At 41.2% G+C, this 18949-nt stretch overlaps 1 protein-coding gene across 1 annotated transcript; it reads left to right on the top strand.

Moving 5' to 3' along the window:
* Nucleotides 1–16050: 16050 nt before the first annotated feature.
* On the top strand, nt 16051–18081 carry LOC126070935 (serine/threonine-protein kinase MARK2-like). Its single transcript, XM_049875261.1, has one exon. The coding sequence runs from the start codon at nt 16051–16053 to the stop codon at nt 18079–18081; it is 2031 nt and encodes a 676-aa protein (XP_049731218.1).
* The last annotated feature ends 868 nt before the right edge of the window (nt 18082–18949 follow it).

An 18949-nucleotide genomic window follows, 5' to 3' on the forward strand; every position in this document is an offset into this window, starting at 1 on the left:
GTACACCTGCAGAGCCCATGCACCACAGCACTCTAGAGAATAGAGAGGCTCCTTGTTAAATGACAGTTGGGGGAAGGCTGTCACCACCCTGCCCACCTCAGAGTGTGACCCCCTGCTGCTACCAGAAGCCAGTGCATACAACCATCACCACTACTCCTCTAAGATAGTAGGTGAGAGCCTACACCACAAAGTAGGTGACTGACTATCAGGACACCTGAACTGATTCTATCCAAGAATAGCGAATGGATTCATAGGCTCTTATACCTGGTAACAGCTCTAACCATCTGGTAACAGGACATTAGTGCTTTAAAGGCTCCGATAATCAAGTTGGCACACTCTAGTAGCCTACCTGGGTATATTAAAACAAAACAAAAAAAAGATAGGACACAGTGAGCAAACATAATATCAATTATTACAGTAACTTATAGATGGCTTGTGACAGCAGTTGATATCAGATCACATAAAGAAGCAGACCATGATTACTTCTACAGCTCCCAAAACACACAATAAAGGTCTCTCCTAGAAGAAGATGTATTTCTGGAATTGCAAGATATAGAATACAAAAGATTAATAAACTGAACACTTCAAGACATCAGGAATGACATCTGGAATGAAATCAGGCAATGTACACAAAAAGCAAAGAAACACACAGATAAAGCAGTTGAAGAAATTAAAAAGATTCTTCAAGAACATAATGAAAAATCTAATAAGCTGCAAGAATCCACAGAGAGACACCATTCAGAAATCCAAAAGATTAACAATAAAATTACAGAATTAGACAACTCAATAGGAAGTCAGACCAGCAGAATTGAGGAACTGGAAGGCAGAATTGTAGAGATGGATGATAAGTCACTGGGCACCAAGATATTTGAAGAAAAATCAGATAAAAGAATTTAAAAAAATGAAGAAACCCTAAGAATCATGTGGGACTCTATCAAGAAGAATAACTTGCTAGTGATTGGAATACCAGAACAGGGATGGATAACTGAATATACAGATAGAATAGCTGAAGATTTGTTGGTAGAAAATGTCGCTGACATCATGAAAGGAGAAAGGATATCTATTCAAGATATTCATCAAACCCCATACAATGTAGACCTCAAAAGAAAGTCACCAAGACATATTATCATCAAACTTGCCAAACCAAAGATAAAGAGAAAATTTTAAGAGCAGCCAGGGATATGCAAAAAGTCACCTACAAAGGAGAATCAATAAGAATAAGTTCAGACTACTTGGCAGAAACCATGAAGGCAAGAAGGCAATGGGATAACATATATTGAGCATTGAAGGAGATAAACTGCCAGTTAAGAATCACATATCCAGCAAAAGTAACTCTGAAATACGAAGGCAAAATTAAGTCATTTACAGATAAACACAAGCTTAGGGAATTTGCAAAAACCAAACCAAAACTACAAGAAATACTAAAGGGAATTCTCTGCTTAGAAAATCAATAATATCCGAAATCAACACAACACTAGGACACAGAACAGAGAATCCCAATATCAACTCAGATAGGGAAATCACAAAAATAAGATTAAAAAAAGCTCAAAACAAGGAATCGCTGATGTCATTACATGAAAGATGACAATAATCAATAAAGGGAGAATAAATAAAGTAGGCACAGATCTCCTAAATGGAAAGGAAATCAAGGCAATACATGGAGATATGAGTTAGGTTTATACTTAGAAAAACAGGGGTAAATATTAAGGTAAGCACAAAGAAGACTAACAATCCCATATTTCAAAATAAAAACCAAGATAAACATAAAGACTCAGCAAAAACAAAATCAAGTACACTGAAAGAACACACAATTTACAAAGGAAAACTTCTCAGCACAAAAAAGAAAGTGGATATATGAAACTGTTAACAACACACAAAAACAGGCATCAAAATGACAACACTAAACTCACACCTATCTATAATTACACTGAATGTAAATGGACTAAATGCACCAATAAAGAGACAAAGAGTTGCAAATTTGATTCAAAAAACCATAAGGCAGCTATGTGCTGCCTACAAGAGACACACCTTAGACTTCGAGACACAAGCTCAAGCTCAAAGGATGGAAAAAAATATATCAAGTGAAAAACAAGCAAAAATGAGAAGGAGTGGCAATACTAATTTCTGACAAAATAGACTTTAAAGTTAAATTCACCACAAAGGATAAAGAAAGACACTATATAATGATTAAAGGGACAATATACCAGGAAGATATACATATTAAATATTTATGCACCCAATGACAGGGCAGCAAGATACATAAAAAAAGCCCTAACAGTATTGAAAAGTGAGATAGCTCCACAATTGTAGTACGAGACTTCAACACACCATTTTCGGTGATGGACAGGACATCCAGTAAGAAGCTCAATAAAGACAATAAATGCCACAAACAACCAACTCAACCTCATAGACATATACAGAACACTCTACCCACGAGCAACCAAGTATACTTTTTTTCCTAGTGCACATGGAACATTTTCTAGAAGAGACCACATATTAGGTCATAAAGCAAGCCTTTGCAGAATCCAAAACATCAAAATATTACAAAACATCTTCTCTAACCATAAGACCAAAAAAGTAGAAATCAGTAACAGAAAAACCAGGATAAAAAAAATCAAATACTTGGAAACTGAACAATACCAGGCTCAAAAAAGACTGGGTTATAGGAGACATTAAGGAGGCAATAAAGAAATTCATAGAATCCAATCACAGTGAAAATACTTCCTATCAGAACCGTTGGGACACAGGGCAACCAGTACTCAGAGGTCAATTTATATCAAGAAATGCATGTATCCAAACAGAAGAAACGGCCAAAATCAAAGAATTATTCCTACAACTTGAACAAATAGAAAGAAGCAAAACCTCAGGCACCAGAAGAAAGCAAATAATAAAAAGTAGAGCAAAATTAAATGAATTAGAGAACAGAAAAACAATTGAAAGAGCTAACAAGACCAAAAGCTGGTTCTCTGAAAAAAATTTAAAAAATTGATAAATCATTGGCCAGACTGACAAAAGAAAAACAGGAAAGGAAACAAATAACCCAAGTAAGAAATGAGATGGGCGATATCATAACAGACCCAAGTTAAATTAAAGGAATCATATCAGATTACTATGAAAAATTGTACTCTAACAAATTTGAAAACCTAGAGGAAATCTGGGAATTCCTAGAAACACACTACCTACCTAAACTACCAGAAACAGAACTAGAACAACTAAATAGACCCATAACAAAAGAAGATACTGAAAAGGAAATCAAAATCCCAACAAAAAAAAAAACCCTGACCCTAACAGTTACACTACAGAGTTCTACCAGATTTTCAGAGAAGGAGTAACACCACTACTACTGAAGGTATTTCAGGACATAGAAAAAGAAAGAATACTCCCAAACTCAGTCTATGAAGCCAACATATCCCTGACACCAAAACCAGGTAAAGACACCACAAAAAAAGAAAATTACAGACTTATATCCCTCATGAACTTAGATGCAAAAATCCTCAACAAAATTCTCGCCAACAGAATTCAACAACACATATCAAAAAAATAATTCACCATGACCAAGTGGGATTCATAACACTTACGCAGGGATGGTTCAACATTAGAAAAACAATTAATATAATTCATCATATAAATAAAACAAAATAAATGAACTACATGATTTTATCAATTGATGCAGAAAAGGCATTTGACAAAGTTCAACGCCCATTCATGATAAAATCACTCAGCAAAATAGGAATAGAAGGAAAATTCCTCAAAACAATAAAGGGCACTTATACAAAGCCAATAGCCAACATCATCCTAAACAGAGAGATTCTGAAACCATTCCCCTTGAGAAAGGGAACCAGACAAGGATGCCCCTTATCACCACTCCTATTCAACATTGTGCTGGAGGTCCTAGCCAGAGCAGTTAGGCTAGATAAAAAAATAAAGTGCATCCAGGTTGGTAAAGAAGAAGTAAAAGTACCTCTATTTGCAGATGACATGACCTTATATACAGAAAAAGCTAAAGAATCCTCAAAAAAACTACTGAAACTAATAGAAGAGTTCAGCAGAGTATCAAGATACAAGATAAAGATACAAAAATCAGTTGGAATCCTCTACACCAAAAAAAAAAAGAACACTGAAGATGAAATCACCAAATCAATACCATTTACATCAGCCCCCATGAAGATAAAATAACTTAGGAATAAATCTTACCAGAATGTAAAAACCTATACAAAGAAAACTACAAGACACTACTGCAAGAAACCAAAAGACAACTACATAAGTGGAAAAACATACCTTGCTCACAGATAGGAAGACTTAACATTGTGAAAATGTCTATTCTACCAAAAGTCATCTATAGATACAATGCAATTCCGATCCAAATTCCAATGATATTTTTTAATGAGATGGAGAAACAAATCACCAACTTCATAAGGAAGGGAAAGAGACCCCGGATAAGTAAGGCATTACTGAAAAACAAGAACAAAGTGGGAGACCTCACTCTACCTGATTTTAGAACCTATTATACCGCCACAGTAGTCAAAACAGCCTGGTACTGGTACAAAAACACATACATAGACAAGCAGAACAGAATTGAGAATCTAGACATAAATCCATCCACATATGAGCACCTGATATTTGACGAAGGCCCAAAGTCAGTTCAATGGGAAAAGACAATCTTTTTAACACACGGTGCTGTCATAACTGGATATCCATCTGCAAAGCAATGAAACAAGGCCCATGCCTCACACTATGCACAAAAACAAGCTCAAAATGGACCAAAGAACTAAATATAAAATCTAAAACGATAAAGATCATGGAAGAAAAAACAGGGACAACATTAGGAGCCCTAATACATAGCATAAACAGTATACTAAACATTACTAACAATGCAGGAGAAAAACTAGATTGGTGGAAGCTCTTAAAAAACAAAAACCTATGCTCATCCAAAGACTTCACCAAAGAGTAAAAAGATTACCTACAGACTGGGAAAAAGTTTTTAGCTATGGCATTTCCAATCAGCGCCTCATCTGTAAAATCTACATGATACTACAAAAACTCAACTACAAAAAGACAAATAATCCAATTAAAAATGGGCAAAGGATATGAACAGGCACTTCACTAAAGAAGGTATTCAGGTAGCTAACAGACACATGAGGAAATACTCACGATCATTAGCCATTAGAGAAATGCAAATCAAAACTACAACCCGATTCCATCTCACTCCAGCAAGGCAGGCTTTAATCCAAAAAACACATAGGAATAAAGATTGGAGAGGTTGTGGAATGAATGGAACACCTATACACTGCTGGTCGGAATGTAAAATGGTACAACCACTTTGGAAATTGATTTCGTGCTTCCTTAAAAAACTAGAAATCGAACTACCATACGATCCAGCAATCCCACTCCTTGGAATACATCCTTGAGAAATAAGAGCCTTTACACGACATATACATGCACACCCATGTTCACTGCAGCTCTGTTTACAACAGCAAAAAGTTGGACGCAACCAAGGTGGCCATCAAAGGGTAAATGGATAAATAAATTATGGTATATTTGCGCAATGGAACACAACACATCAATAAAGAACAATGATGAATCCATGAAACTTTTTATAACATGGAAAAATCTGAAAGACATTATGCTGAGTGAAATTAGATGCAAAAGTACATACATTGTGTAAGACCACTAGTATAAGAGCTGGAGAAATAGTTTAAACAGAGGAGAAAATATTCTTTGATGGTTATAAGAGGGTGGATGGAGGGCGGGAGGGAAAGGGGTTTTCACTAATTAGATAGTAGGTAAGTTTTTTTTTTTTTGGTGAAGGGAAAGACAACACACAATACAGGAAAGGTCAACACAACTGGACTAATCCAAAAGCAAATTAGTTTCCTGATTAAACTGAATGCTTCAAAGGCCAGTGTAGCACGGGCAGGGGTTTGGACACAATGGTTTCAGAAGGCATCGAAGTCAACTGCCATAATAAACCTATTAAGAAAGCATTCTGCATCCCACTTTGGAGAGTGGCCTCTGGGGTCTTAAACGCTGGCAAGTAGCCATCTAAGATGCATCAACTGGTCTCAATCCACCTGGAGCAAGAAAGAATGAAGAACACCAAAGACACAAGGTAACTATGAGCCTAAGAGACAGAAAAGGCCACACAAACCAGAGACTACGCCAGCCTGAGACCAGAACAACTAGATGCTGCCTGCCCACAACCGATGACTCCTCTGACAGGGAACACAACAAACAAGCCCTTAGAGATCAGGAGAGCAGTGGGATGCAGACCCCTATTTCTCATAAAAAGACCAGACTTAATTGTCAGAATGGGACTAGAAGGACCCCAGAGGCTACAGTCCCCAGACCTTCTATTAGCCCAAAACAGGAACCATTCTCAAAGCCAACTCTTCAGACAGGGATTAGACTGGAATATGGGATGGAAAATGATACTGGTGAAGAAGCTTCTTGGATCAAGAGGACACATGAGACTATGTTGGCATCTCCTGTATGCAGGGGAGATGGGAGGGCAGAGGGGGTCAGAAGCTGGCTGAATGGACACGAAAAGAGAGAATGGAGGGAAGGAGTGTGTTGTTTTATTAGTAGGAGAGCAATTAGGAGTATATAGCAAGGTATGTATAAATTTTTGTATGAGACACTGACTTGATTTCTAAACTTTCACTTAAAGCACAAAAAAAAAATTAAAAAAAAAATCAGATGACGTATTGCATCGGGCAAACCTACTGCAAAAGACCCCTTGAAAGTGCTAAAAGGCAAAGCTATCACTTTAACAACTAAGGTGCACCTTACCAAGCCATGCTGTTTTCAAGCACCTCACATGCATGAGAGAGCTGGACAATGCCTACGGAAGACCAAAGAATTGATAACTTTGAATTACGGTATCAGCAAAGAATATTGAATATGCCATGATTACTGGTGGAACAAACAAATCTGTCTTGGAACAAGTACAGCCAGAATGCTCATTCCAAGAAATAATGTCCAGGTTTGGTCTCACGTTCTTTTGACATGTTATCATGAGGGATCAGTCCCTGGAGAAAGATATCAACCTTGGTCAACAAGAGGGTCATCGAAAAAGTGGAAGACCCCCAACGAGATGGATTGACGCAGTGGCTGCAACAATGGGCTCCGGCATAACAATGATTGTGAGGATGGTGCAGGACCAGGCAGTGTTTCACTCTGTTGTACACAGGATCGCTATGAGTCACAATTGACTCAATGAGATCTAACAATAAAAACAAGGATTAGGATTTTGAACATGTCAAACTTGATGTATCTATTAAACTTCCATGTGGAGAATCTAAGAATCTGGAGTGATCCTGTCTAGAGATATGCATTTTGGAGTCCTCAGGGAGGGTGGAGGCTACAACTGTCGAGAGACCATGTGACAAGATAAGAATGGCCATGTGAGAACTTGGGTGGGCAGGTAGCTAGGAGGGATTAATGAATGCTGAGGCAACAAGCTGTGTAGATCACAAACAGGCCTATGACAATGCATCTGTAGACACGTTAGCCCTATATACCACTGAAAACCTCTATATCGTTGCACAAATAATTGACATGTGAGAAGGAGTATAAAGAGAATCCCAGATGCCGTGAGGAAGAACAGTAATGGCCCCGAAGTATACTTTCTGAAGAAGTTACATTTGATCAGAGACCTGAAAGATTGGTAAAATCTAGTTAGCAGTCGGGGCTGGAGAGGGAGAATTTAGGATGAATGGAACAGTAGAGATGACAGGGTATTTGCAGTTTCCTTATGATTGCAGTCCAGAGAGTGAAACAGGGAAAGTAATAACTGAAGTTTTAGGCGCCAGATAATGGAAGACTGAATAGGCTGCATTCAGAATTTGGAACTTCTCCTAAAACTAATGAGAATTCATGAAAGGATTGGAAACACGGGAGTCATTTGATTTATTTTTGCAAGGATATTCTGGTTAGAGTGTGAAGAACTGAACACACAGAGAGGTCAAGATGGATGTGGCAAGATGCAGGCCAATGTCAGACTTCCTGCAGGAGGAGAAGAGAACGTGAATATTAATTCACTGTTTCTTTTTCTGTCTTATGACTCAAACCCCAGTTCATGACAGTGTTTGTGATCTCATGCTTTGGATTACCCATTTCGAAATTCTCTGTTCTCTTAATTCTTCCCCCAAATACTACACATAAAGCTAGTACGATAAAAAATATTTTGAGTCTCAGAATTGCTGTGGTAATAAAATATACATGCCAATGGAATTACAGCAAATTTCCAAGATTTACATTTTTATTTGTGTTTAAAAATTTAGCAAAAAAATTTAATAGCACCGCAACTTTTTAACAAGGATAGATGATAAATACAGCAACAGGAGACCTGTAGCTGTGTAAATATTCTACTCAAAGAAGCTTGGCTTTTGAATTCTGCCATAGATATCTAGCACTGCTACAACAAAAATGCCACAAGAAAATGTCTTTAACAAAAAGAAATTTATTCTCTCACAGTTTAGGAGGCTAGAAGGCTAAATTCAGGCACAAGCTCCAAGGGAAGGCTCTACAGGAAAGTCCTTGTTATCAATCTTACCCTGGGTCCAGGAGCTTCTCAGTGCAGGGACCCTGTGTCCAAAGTAGGCACTCCTCTTCTGTCTCTTCTTGCTTGGTGGTAATGAGATCCCTTCAGGCTAAAATGACATGAGGCTGGAGAGTTGATACACCACCGAGGCAGAAGAGTAAAGGTGTACTGCTGGCCTTGCCAGCTGAAGGCTTATGGCTTCTGGAGGTCCTTTGAAACAGGTATGGAGAAAAAGGCATTACACACATCAACAGGTCCATAGGAGGTACCAGGAGATATATTAATTTGCTAAGGCAATGAAACCACATCTGGAACAGCAGCTGCAATTGCAGTCTCCACCTGGTTAAGTTTTCAATAATCCACTGGCATTCTCTAAGATCCATTTGTTTTTTCACGAGACAAACAGGCCAGTTCAATACGGATGTGGTGGGAATCAATACCCCTGCATTCTTCAAATCCTTGATGGTGGCAGTAATCTCTCCAATCCCTCCAGGAATGCAGCATTGCTTTTGGTTTCCTATTTTCCTAGGTAGGGGCAGTTCTAATGGCTTCTACTTAGACTTTCCTACCATAATATCCCTCGCTCCACATGTCAGGGAGCCAGCATGTGGCTTCTGCCAGTTGCTGAGCATGACTATTCCAATTACGCATTCTCAATCTGGGGAAATCACTACAGTATGGGTTCGGGGACCCACTACACCCACTGTGAGACAGGCATGAGCTAATATTCCATTAATAAATTGAACTCCACATGCCCTCACTCTAGTATTTCTGCCTCCATGCCTGCAGAATCTAATTTCAGGTCAGACTCCAGATCCTCACCCAAATCCAAACTCGACACAGTCTTGGGTTCCTTTCCCACACGTTGCTTTGGCAGGGGTGGCTTGGCTTTGGACTCCCATTTGGACTGGCCAAAATCTGAGCTTGCTTCATCTCTTACTCTCACCTTAATCTCACAGAGTAAAAGTCTTTACCCATAGCTATCAATTCCAACTCATAAGGACATTACAGACAGAAAACTGCCCCCACAGGGTTTCTGAGGCTTTCATCTTTATGGAAACACACTGCCACGTCTTTATTCCACGGAGGGGCTGGTGGGTTCAAACCACTGATCTTTTCCTTAGCAGCTGAGTGCTTAACTACTGCACCACCAGGGATCGTTAGAGTCTTTATAGACACCTAAATGATAGTGTTGGCAAAGAATATTGAATAATATACCATTGACTGCTGAAATAAACAAATAGATCTTACAAGAAGTATGGCCAGAATGCTCCTTAGATGGTGGATGGGAAAATTTCGCCTCACTTACTTTGGACGGGTTACCAAGAGGGACCAATCCTCCTGGATATTATGTTTGGTAAAGGACAAGGTCAGCAAAACAGAGGAAGAGCCTCAACAAGATGGATTGACACAGTGGCATCAACAACGGCCTCAAACATAGGCTACACTGAAGACACTGGTGAAAAACACGGCTCTAGGAATTAAGCACCAGTTGAGATGTTTCAACAAATGCATGCAGCAATGGAGGTACTCACGCATCTATGGCAAGAAATTTGGATGTTCGCTAACTGGCCAACAAACTGGAAGAGATATATGTGCCCATTCTAAAGAATGGTGATCCAACAGAATGTGGAATTTATCCAACAGTGTCACTAACATCACATGAAAGTAATATTTTGCTAAAGGATTGGGCCAGATTCACTGACCAAAGCTGAGGGGGCAGGGCTGCCATGCTCAAAGGGCAGAAGAATGGGGTCTGCTAAGGCCGAGTGGATAGAGTCGCCACTCAGATGGACTAGGAGAATGGGGCTGCCCAAAGCTGATGGAACAGAGTTGCCGTTCCCGTGGACCTGGGAGGTAGAGCTGAAGTTCAAGTCCTAGGGGACTCCAGCCAGAATTCAGAGATTGTAGCCAACACTTCGTATCTGGAGGGCAGGGCCATTACCCAGATGGTCTCTGAGAACAGAGGGTTATTTTCGACCCTTGAGAGGTAATGTAAATTGTTGGTGATGACCCCATCTCCTCGTTCCCTCCAATTTCTACCATTTCTAATAGAAAGGTTTACCTTGTGCCTGTTCCATTATTCTACTTTGAAAGCAAAAAAACTTCTAGATTTCACAGATGAAGAGAAATTATGTGACAGGAAAGAATTTGGACTTGGAGTTAAGGCTTTTGGGATGATACAATGGGGTGAAAGTGTTTTACATGTGGCAAGGACATGAATTTTGGGGGTCTACAGCTGGAACCCCCACGTGTCTGGCAGTTTGTCATACCGTAGGGGCTTTTGTGTTGTTGTGATGCTGGAAGCTATGCCACTGGTATTCAGATACCAGCAGGGTTGCCCATGGAGGACAGGTTTCAGCTGAGCTTCCAGACTAAGACAGACTAGGAACAAGGACCCGGCAGTTTACTTCTGAAAAGCATGAGCCAGTGAAAACCTTAGGAATAGCACTGGAACACTGTCTGATATACTGCCTGAAAATGAGCCCCTCAGGTTGGAAGGCACTCAAAAGATGACTGGGGAAGAGGTGCCTCCTCAAAGTAGAGTCGACCTTAATGACGTGGATGGAATAAAGCTTTTGGGACCTTTATCTGCTGATGTGGCACGACTCAAAATGATAAGAAACACCTGCAAACATCCATTAATAATTGGAACCTGGAATGTATGAAGTATGAATCTAGGAAAATTAGAAATTGGCAAAAATGAAATGGAACGCATAAACATCGATATCCTAGGCATTGGTGAGCTGAAATGCACTGGTATTGGCCATTTTGAATCGGACAATCATATAGTCTACTATGTTGGGAATGACAACTCGAAGAGAAATGGTGTTGCATTCATCAACAAAAAGAATATTTCAAGATTTATCCTGAAGCACAACGCTGTCAGTGATAGGATAATATCCATACGCCTATAAGGAAGACCAGTTAATACGACTATTATTCAAATTTACACACCAAACACTAGGGCCAAAGATGAAGAAACAGAAGATTTTTATCAGCTGCTACAGTATGAAATTGATCTAACATGCAATCAAGATGCATTGAAAATTACTGCCGATTGGAATGCGAAAGCTGGAAACAAAGAAGAAGGATCAGTAGTTGGAAAATATGGCCTTGGTGATAGAAACAGTGCTGGAGATCAAATGACAGAATTTTGCAAGACCAATGACTTCTTCATTGCAAATAACTTCTTTCACCAACATATACAGCGACTACACACATGGACCTCACCAGATGGAACACACAGAAATCAAACTGACTACATCTGTGGAAAGAGATGATGGAAAAGCTCAATATCATCAGCCAGAACAAGGCCAGGGGCCGACTGGGGAACAGACCATCCATTGCTCATATGCAAGTTCAAGCTGAAACTGAAGAAAATCAGAGCAAGTCCACAAGAGCCAAAATATGACTTTGAATATACCCCACCTGAATTTAGAGACCATCTCAAGAATAGGTTTGATGCATTGAACACTAGTGACCGCAGACCAGATGAGTTGTGGAATGACATCAAGGACATCATCCATGAAGAAAGCAAGAGGTCATTGAAAAGACAGGAAACAAAGAAAAGACCAAGATGGATATCAGAGGAGACTCTGAACCTTGCTCTTGAGCGTTGAGCAGCTAAAGCAACAGAAAGAATTGATGAAGTAAAAGAACTGAACAGAAGATTTCAAAGGGCAGCTGAGAAGACAAAGTATTATAATGACATGTACAAGGAGCTGCAGATGGAAAACCAAAAGGGAAGAACACGCTCGGCATTTCTCAAGCTGAAAGGATTGAAGAAAAAATTCAAACCTCGAGTTGCAATAGTGAAGGATTCCACGGGGAAAATATTAAACGATGCAGGAAGCATCAAAAGAAGATGGAAGGAATACACAGAGTCATTATACCAAAAAGAATTAGTTGATATTCAACCATTTCAAGAGGTGGCATATGATCAGGAACCGATGGTACTGAAGGAAGAAGTCCAAGCCGCTCTGAAAGCATTGGCGAAAAACGAGGCTCCAGGAATTGATGGAATATGAATTGAGATGTTTCAACAAACAGATGTAGCGCTGGACGTGCTCACTCGTCTATGCCAAGAAATATGGAAGACAGCTTCCTGGCCAACTGACTGGAAGAGATCCATATTTATGCCTATTCCCAAGAAAGGTGATCCAGCCGAATGAGGAAGTTATAGAATATCGTTAATATCACATACAAGGAAACTTTTGCTGAAGATCATTCAAAAACGGCTACAGCAGTATGTCGACAGGGAACTGCCAGAAATTCAGGCAGGTTTCAGAAGAGGATGTGGAATCAGGGATATCATTGCTGCTGTCAGAGGGATCCTGGCTGAAAGCAGAGAATACCTGAAGGATGTGTACCTGTGTTTTATTGACTATGCAAAGGCATTCGACTGTGTGGATCATAACAAACTATGGATAACACTGCAAAGAATGGGAATTCCAGAACGCTTAATTGTGCTCTTGAGGAACCTTTACATAGATCAACAGGCAGTTCTTTGGACAGAACAAGGGGATACTAATTGGTTTAAAGTAAAGAAAGGTGTGCATCAGGGTTGTATTCTTTCACCATACCTATTCAATCTGCATGCTGAGCAAATAATACGAGAAGCTGGACTATATGAAGAAGAATGGGGCATCAGGATTGGAGAAAGACTCATTAACAACTAGCGTTATGCAGATGACACAACCTTGCTTGCTGAAAGTGAAGAGGACTTGAAGCACTTACAGATGAAGATCAAAGACCACAGCCTTCAGTATGGATTACACCTCAACATAAAGAAAAAACAAAAATTCTCACAACTGGACTGATGAGCACCATCATGATAAACGAAGTAAAGATTGAAGTTGTCAAGGATTTCATTTTACTTGGATCCACAATCAACACCCATGGAAGCAGCAGTCAAGAAATCATAAGACGCATTGCATTGGGCAAATCTGCTGCAAAGGACCTCTTCAAAGTGTTGAAGAGCAAAGATGTCACCCTGAAGACTAAGATGTGCCTGACCCAAGCCATGGTATTTTCAATCACATCATACGCGTGTGAAAGCTGGACAATGAATAAGGAAGACCAAAGTAGAACTGACACCTTTGAATTGTGGTGTTGGCAAAGAATACTGAATATACCATGGACCTCCAAAAGAACGAACAAATCTGTCTTGGAAGAAGCGCAGCAGAATGCTCCTTAGAGGCAAGGATGGTGAGACTGCATCTTACATACTTTGGACACGTTGTCAGGAGGAATCAGTCCCTGGAGAAGGACATCATGCTTGGCAGAGCACAGGGTCACCGGAAAAGAGGAAGACCCTCAATGAGGTGGATTGACACAGTGGCTGCAACAATAAGCTCCAGCATAACTACGATTGTAAGGATAGCGCAGGACCGGGCAGTGTTTCGCTCTGTTGTGCATAGGGTCACTATGAGTCAGAACCGACTCAATGGCACCTAACAACAACAACAACAAGGTGGAATGTCATGGATTGAATAGAAAGGGATGAAACGCGTTTACGAAAGTCACAGCCCAGATCCGATGGAAGGGGAGGTTCCCTGGGGTGTGACCTCTATCACCTTTTATCTTCCAAGAGATAAAAGGAGAGAAATGTAATCAGAGAGATATAAGTACCTCGTGCCACCAAGAAAGATGTGCCAGGAGCAGAGCACATTCTTTGGACCTACGGTCACTGTGCTGAGAAGCTCCTAGGCCAGGAGAAAATGATTGATGACAAGGACCTTCTCCCAGAAACAACAAAGATAGAAAGAATTCCCTGGGAGTTGGCACCCTGAATTTGGACTTGTAGCCTCGTAGACTGGGAGAGAATAAATTTCTCTTTGTTAAAGCCATCCACTTGTGGTATTGCTGTTACAGCAGCACTAGATAACTAAGACACTTAGTGAAGTAGAGGGTTAGGGAGAAAGAGGAAGACCTTGACAAGACAGACTGACACAGTGGCTGCAACAATGGGCTCAAACACAGCAACAATTCTGATGATGGGGCAGGACCAGGAAGTGTTTTGTTGTGTTGTACCTAGGGTCACTATGAGTCAGAATCAACTCGACAGCATCTAATAACAACAACAGCCACTATGCAAGGCAGGAACGCAAGCAGAAATCTATATACAACTTTTCACTGCAGCACTTTTTACAAGAAGCAAAAGATGAACACAGCTAAAATGTCCATCAGCAGATGAATGGATACACAAACTTTGGTACGTACACACAACTCCACAGGGTTTTCAAGGCTCTGACCTTTCAGGAGGAGATCACCGGGCCTGTCTTCTGAGAAGTCTCTGGGTGGGTTTGAACCCCCAAACTAGTAGATGAGCAATTAACTGTTGGTGCAAGCCAGAGACTTCCAATGGAATATTACACACACTCCCAAAAATGAAGTCTTGATGCATACGACAACATGGATGAAGCCTGAAAACACCAAGCTGAGAAAAGTCAGTCAGTCAGAAAAGGAGAGATGCATTCTGATCTCACTTCTAGGACAAATATACACAAAACAAAGCTTATTAGTGGTTACCAGGGGTGACAGGGAGGGGGAAGGAAGAGTTTTTGATTAGGATCATTGAGTTTATGTGAAAGGTAGTGGAATGATTTGGAACATAAACCGTGAAATGCTTGCACAGCTTGAATATAAGCAATGTAACAAATGCACATGTAGAAATTGTTGAAATGGCGTGTTTTATTATGTATATTTGGAACACAATAAAAAAATAACATGAAGATCAATAAAAAGGAAAGAAAAGCTCTGTGGAATTCTCGCTCTACACACACACACACACACACACACACACACACACACACACACACATTTTTCTTCTAAAAAAAATGAGTAAAGAATCCCTGAGAGCAAAAAGCACAGTCAATTACCCCCCGTTTTTATTGGTCCATTTCTTGTGGTGACCTCATAAGGAGCCAATTCTTTGGAACTCCAAGCCCCTATATAAGTCCCTGGAAACCTAGGTTTGTGGTCTTTCTGGCTCAGGAAGCTCTTTCAGTGACCTGAGACATCGTGACCAAACTTGGCTTGTTTTCTCTTTAAATTGTGGTTTTTCTATTTCCTCGCCAGCTATTCTTATTTTCTCTTTGTTTTTCCTCATTTGCATTCATTCGTTTTTCATTTTATTCTTCCTTTACATCCTCAATTTTTCTTTTTTTCTATGTACTTGTTAATTTTTTTATCATCTTACTATTATTGTTTTATTTTGTATTTTTTCTTATCCTCATGTTATTTATTCCTTTTTTGAATCTTTCTCATTGATTTCTTGTTTTGTTTATATATACAATTTATCTTATTTTTATCAGTTTTTAAAATTTTACTTCCTCTTTTCTCATTTTACCTTTTTGATTATATTTTAACTTTTTCTCATTTTTTCCATATTTCATTAAGTTTTTAGTCACCACTTTTTAGGGTTTTGGGTTTTTAAGTTTTTAATCCTACCACAAGGGCACCTCTTATCCCAAAGCCCGCTACGCCTTCGCACAATAGCCAACATGCTGCAGAGCCACTTAGCCTTCTCTGCTGTGGAGGAAACTCATGTGGGACACTACCACCTCCTCAGAACCATCGGCAAGGGGGCATCTGCCAGGGTCAAGCTGGCCCAGCACATCATCACCGGCCAAGAGGTAGCCATTAAAATAATTGACAAGACCCAGCACACGTCCTCCGACCTCCACACACTATACAGAGAGATAGAAATTATGAAGGATCTCCATCATCCAAATATTGTAAAGCTGTTTGAAGTCATAGAGAATGAGCACGCCCTCTATATAGTGATGGAGTATGCAAGTGGAAGGGACCTGTTTCACCACCTAGTGAATCATGGCTTCATGAGCGAAAAAGAGGCCCAAACGAAATTCCAACAAATAGTGTCAGCGGTGAAGTACTGCCACAACAAGGGTATTGTTCATAGGGATCTGAAAACAGAAAACCTACTGTTGGACAAGCGAATGAACATCAAACTTGCAGACTTTGGTTTAGGAACTGAATTCACCACAGGGAGCAAGCTGGATACCTTCTGTGGCACTCCCCCTTATTCTGCCCCAGAACTCCTTCAGGGAGAAAAGTATGACGGACCCCCAGTGGATGTGTGGAGCCTGGGAGTCATCCTATACTTCATGGTAAGCGGATCTCTGCCTTTTCGTGGGAAGACCTTGACGAAGCTGCGAGAGCAGGTGCTGCAGGGACAATATCACGTTCCCTTCCACATGTCTAGCCAGTGTCAACACCTGCTCAGTAAAATTTTCATTCGTGACCCAAGAAAGAGAGCCACATTAGAGGACATCCTAGCACATCTATGGATGAAGATGAGCCATGAAGAAAAACAAAAGCTCTATGTGCAGCCACTCCCAGACTACAATAACCCCTGGCACACTGAGGTGACGGTGAACACGGGTTACATGCAGGAAGACATTCATGACTCACTGTTGAACCACAATTACAATGACGCGAACGCCACCTATCTGATCCTGCGTCACGACACATATGAGATTGACAGCCACACCAGCACCCTGGAACCCCAGGCTGAAGCCCATTGCACCGATAGCCACACTCCTTCCTCATCCCATGAAGTGCCTCCTACCGTCTGTCCTAAACCCAAACAGCGCAGTTACACCGAGCCCACCATTCCCACCTTCGGTTACTACATCCGCGATGCTTTGAACACTCTATCTGAGGGAGGGATGGGGACCTCCATGGTGTCTACTTCTCCATCATTCTCCCTGGCCCTGGCCCACCTGCGGCAGCAATCTACCACAGCCTGGGCACAGCCCAACCAGGACTCTGACCTGTATGCCAAGGTGAGAAACAGTGAGGTGCCACAGCCCATCACACCACCCCAGTGTGTTTCTGTGCCTTCCTCCTCAGCCTACACCATCAACGAGAGTGCCGGGGCCCCGGAGAAAACCAGTTTTACCCAGGGAATGTCAAAACTAAGCTCCGTAAATGAGGAGCAGGTGCATGAGTTACCTGACCAGCCAAGTTTGCCCCAGACTGTGAGTCTAGCCTCTTCCTCTGAGGAGCAGGTGCACGAGTTACCTGACCAGCCGAGATTGCCCCAGACTGTGAGTCCAGCCTCTTCCTCTGTCAGCAGCCAGGGCTGGAAGCGGGCCACTGGGAGGTTCTTTAAGCTCATGAGAAGATGCCTTTGTTTTACATATGACAAAAAGGACCACAAAGCATCGGACAGCAAAGCTGCACAAATGATCAAACCTCAAGAGGCCAAACCGCGCTCTCTCAAATTTACCTGGAGGATGAAGATCACCAGTTCCTTGGAGCCCGACGAGATGCTGCAGGAGATCTGTCAAGTGTTGGATGCCAATGGCTGTGACTGGGATCTCACCCACAAATACACACTGCTGTGTATCAATGGCACACCAGGACAACAGGACTTCATTCAGTGGAGGATGGAGGTGTGCACCCTGCCTCGGAGGACTCTCAATGGGGTAAAAGTGAAGAGAATTTCAGGGACCTCTGAGGCCTTCAATAGCATTGTCTCAAAAATCACCAGGGACCTTGCACTTTAAAATGGGGGCAGCAGCTGCCTGAGAGAAAACAGGAGTTCCAAGGTTTAAGCTCCTTTGTAATTTTGAAGGCAATGTTCGGAAAACCCACCTAAAAAAGGTGCCCGAAATTCACTTCACTTGAACCCTGTTGAGCAATCATCAAGGCAGTGTGCATACCTTCATCCTCCACTGCACAAAGTCCTCTTGGCCTGCACGTCACATGTGCACAGCAACACATATGCCCGGGAGACATCCCACTCGCAGCTGTTGGCATCGCACACTTGGCAGATCTTCCACATCATCTCGTTGGGCTCCATGGAGCTGGTTCCTCCACGTAAACTTCAGCGACAACAGCTTGGCCTCTCCAGGTTTAAGCACTTCCACCTCGTCTTTGCTCTCAGATTCCTACAGATCCGCTGCAGCAAACATGAAGCAAAGAATTCATGAAAACAAAACAAACACTCCCAAATTCATCCGTTCAGACAGACAAAGGAAAGCTTGTAATAGGGAAAGCCACTTGATTCACTAACAGGGCCATCAAGATCTCTCTGGAGTCCCTTGGGATGCACTGAACAGCAAACCAGAAACTTGTCGGTTTAACTCCACACAGAGATGACTTGAAAGAAAGGCCTCCAGTCTATTTCTGAAACATCTTGAAGCTGAAGAAAATCAGACCAAGTCCACAAGAGCCAAAGTATGACCTTGAGCTTGTCCCACCTGAATTTAGAGACCATCTCAAGAATACATTCACTGACTGAACACTAATGACCGAAGACCAGGCGAGTTGTGGAATGACATCATATGTTCTTCCTTGTGAAAAAATCTGGAGTTTAGCCATCAAATTAGATCCTGGACCATGCGAAACTCAACATGGAAGACTTTCAAGTGG

This window comes from Elephas maximus, chromosome 3 (assembly GCF_024166365.1).
Source record: "Elephas maximus indicus isolate mEleMax1 chromosome 3, mEleMax1 primary haplotype, whole genome shotgun sequence".
Classification (NCBI taxonomy): Eukaryota; Metazoa; Chordata; class Mammalia; order Proboscidea; family Elephantidae; genus Elephas; species Elephas maximus.

Coding starts and splice junctions, on each gene's coding strand:
- LOC126070935 (XM_049875261.1), top strand. CDS start 16,051: ATGCTGCAGAGCCACTTAGCCTTCTCTGCTGTGGAGGAAACTCATGTG.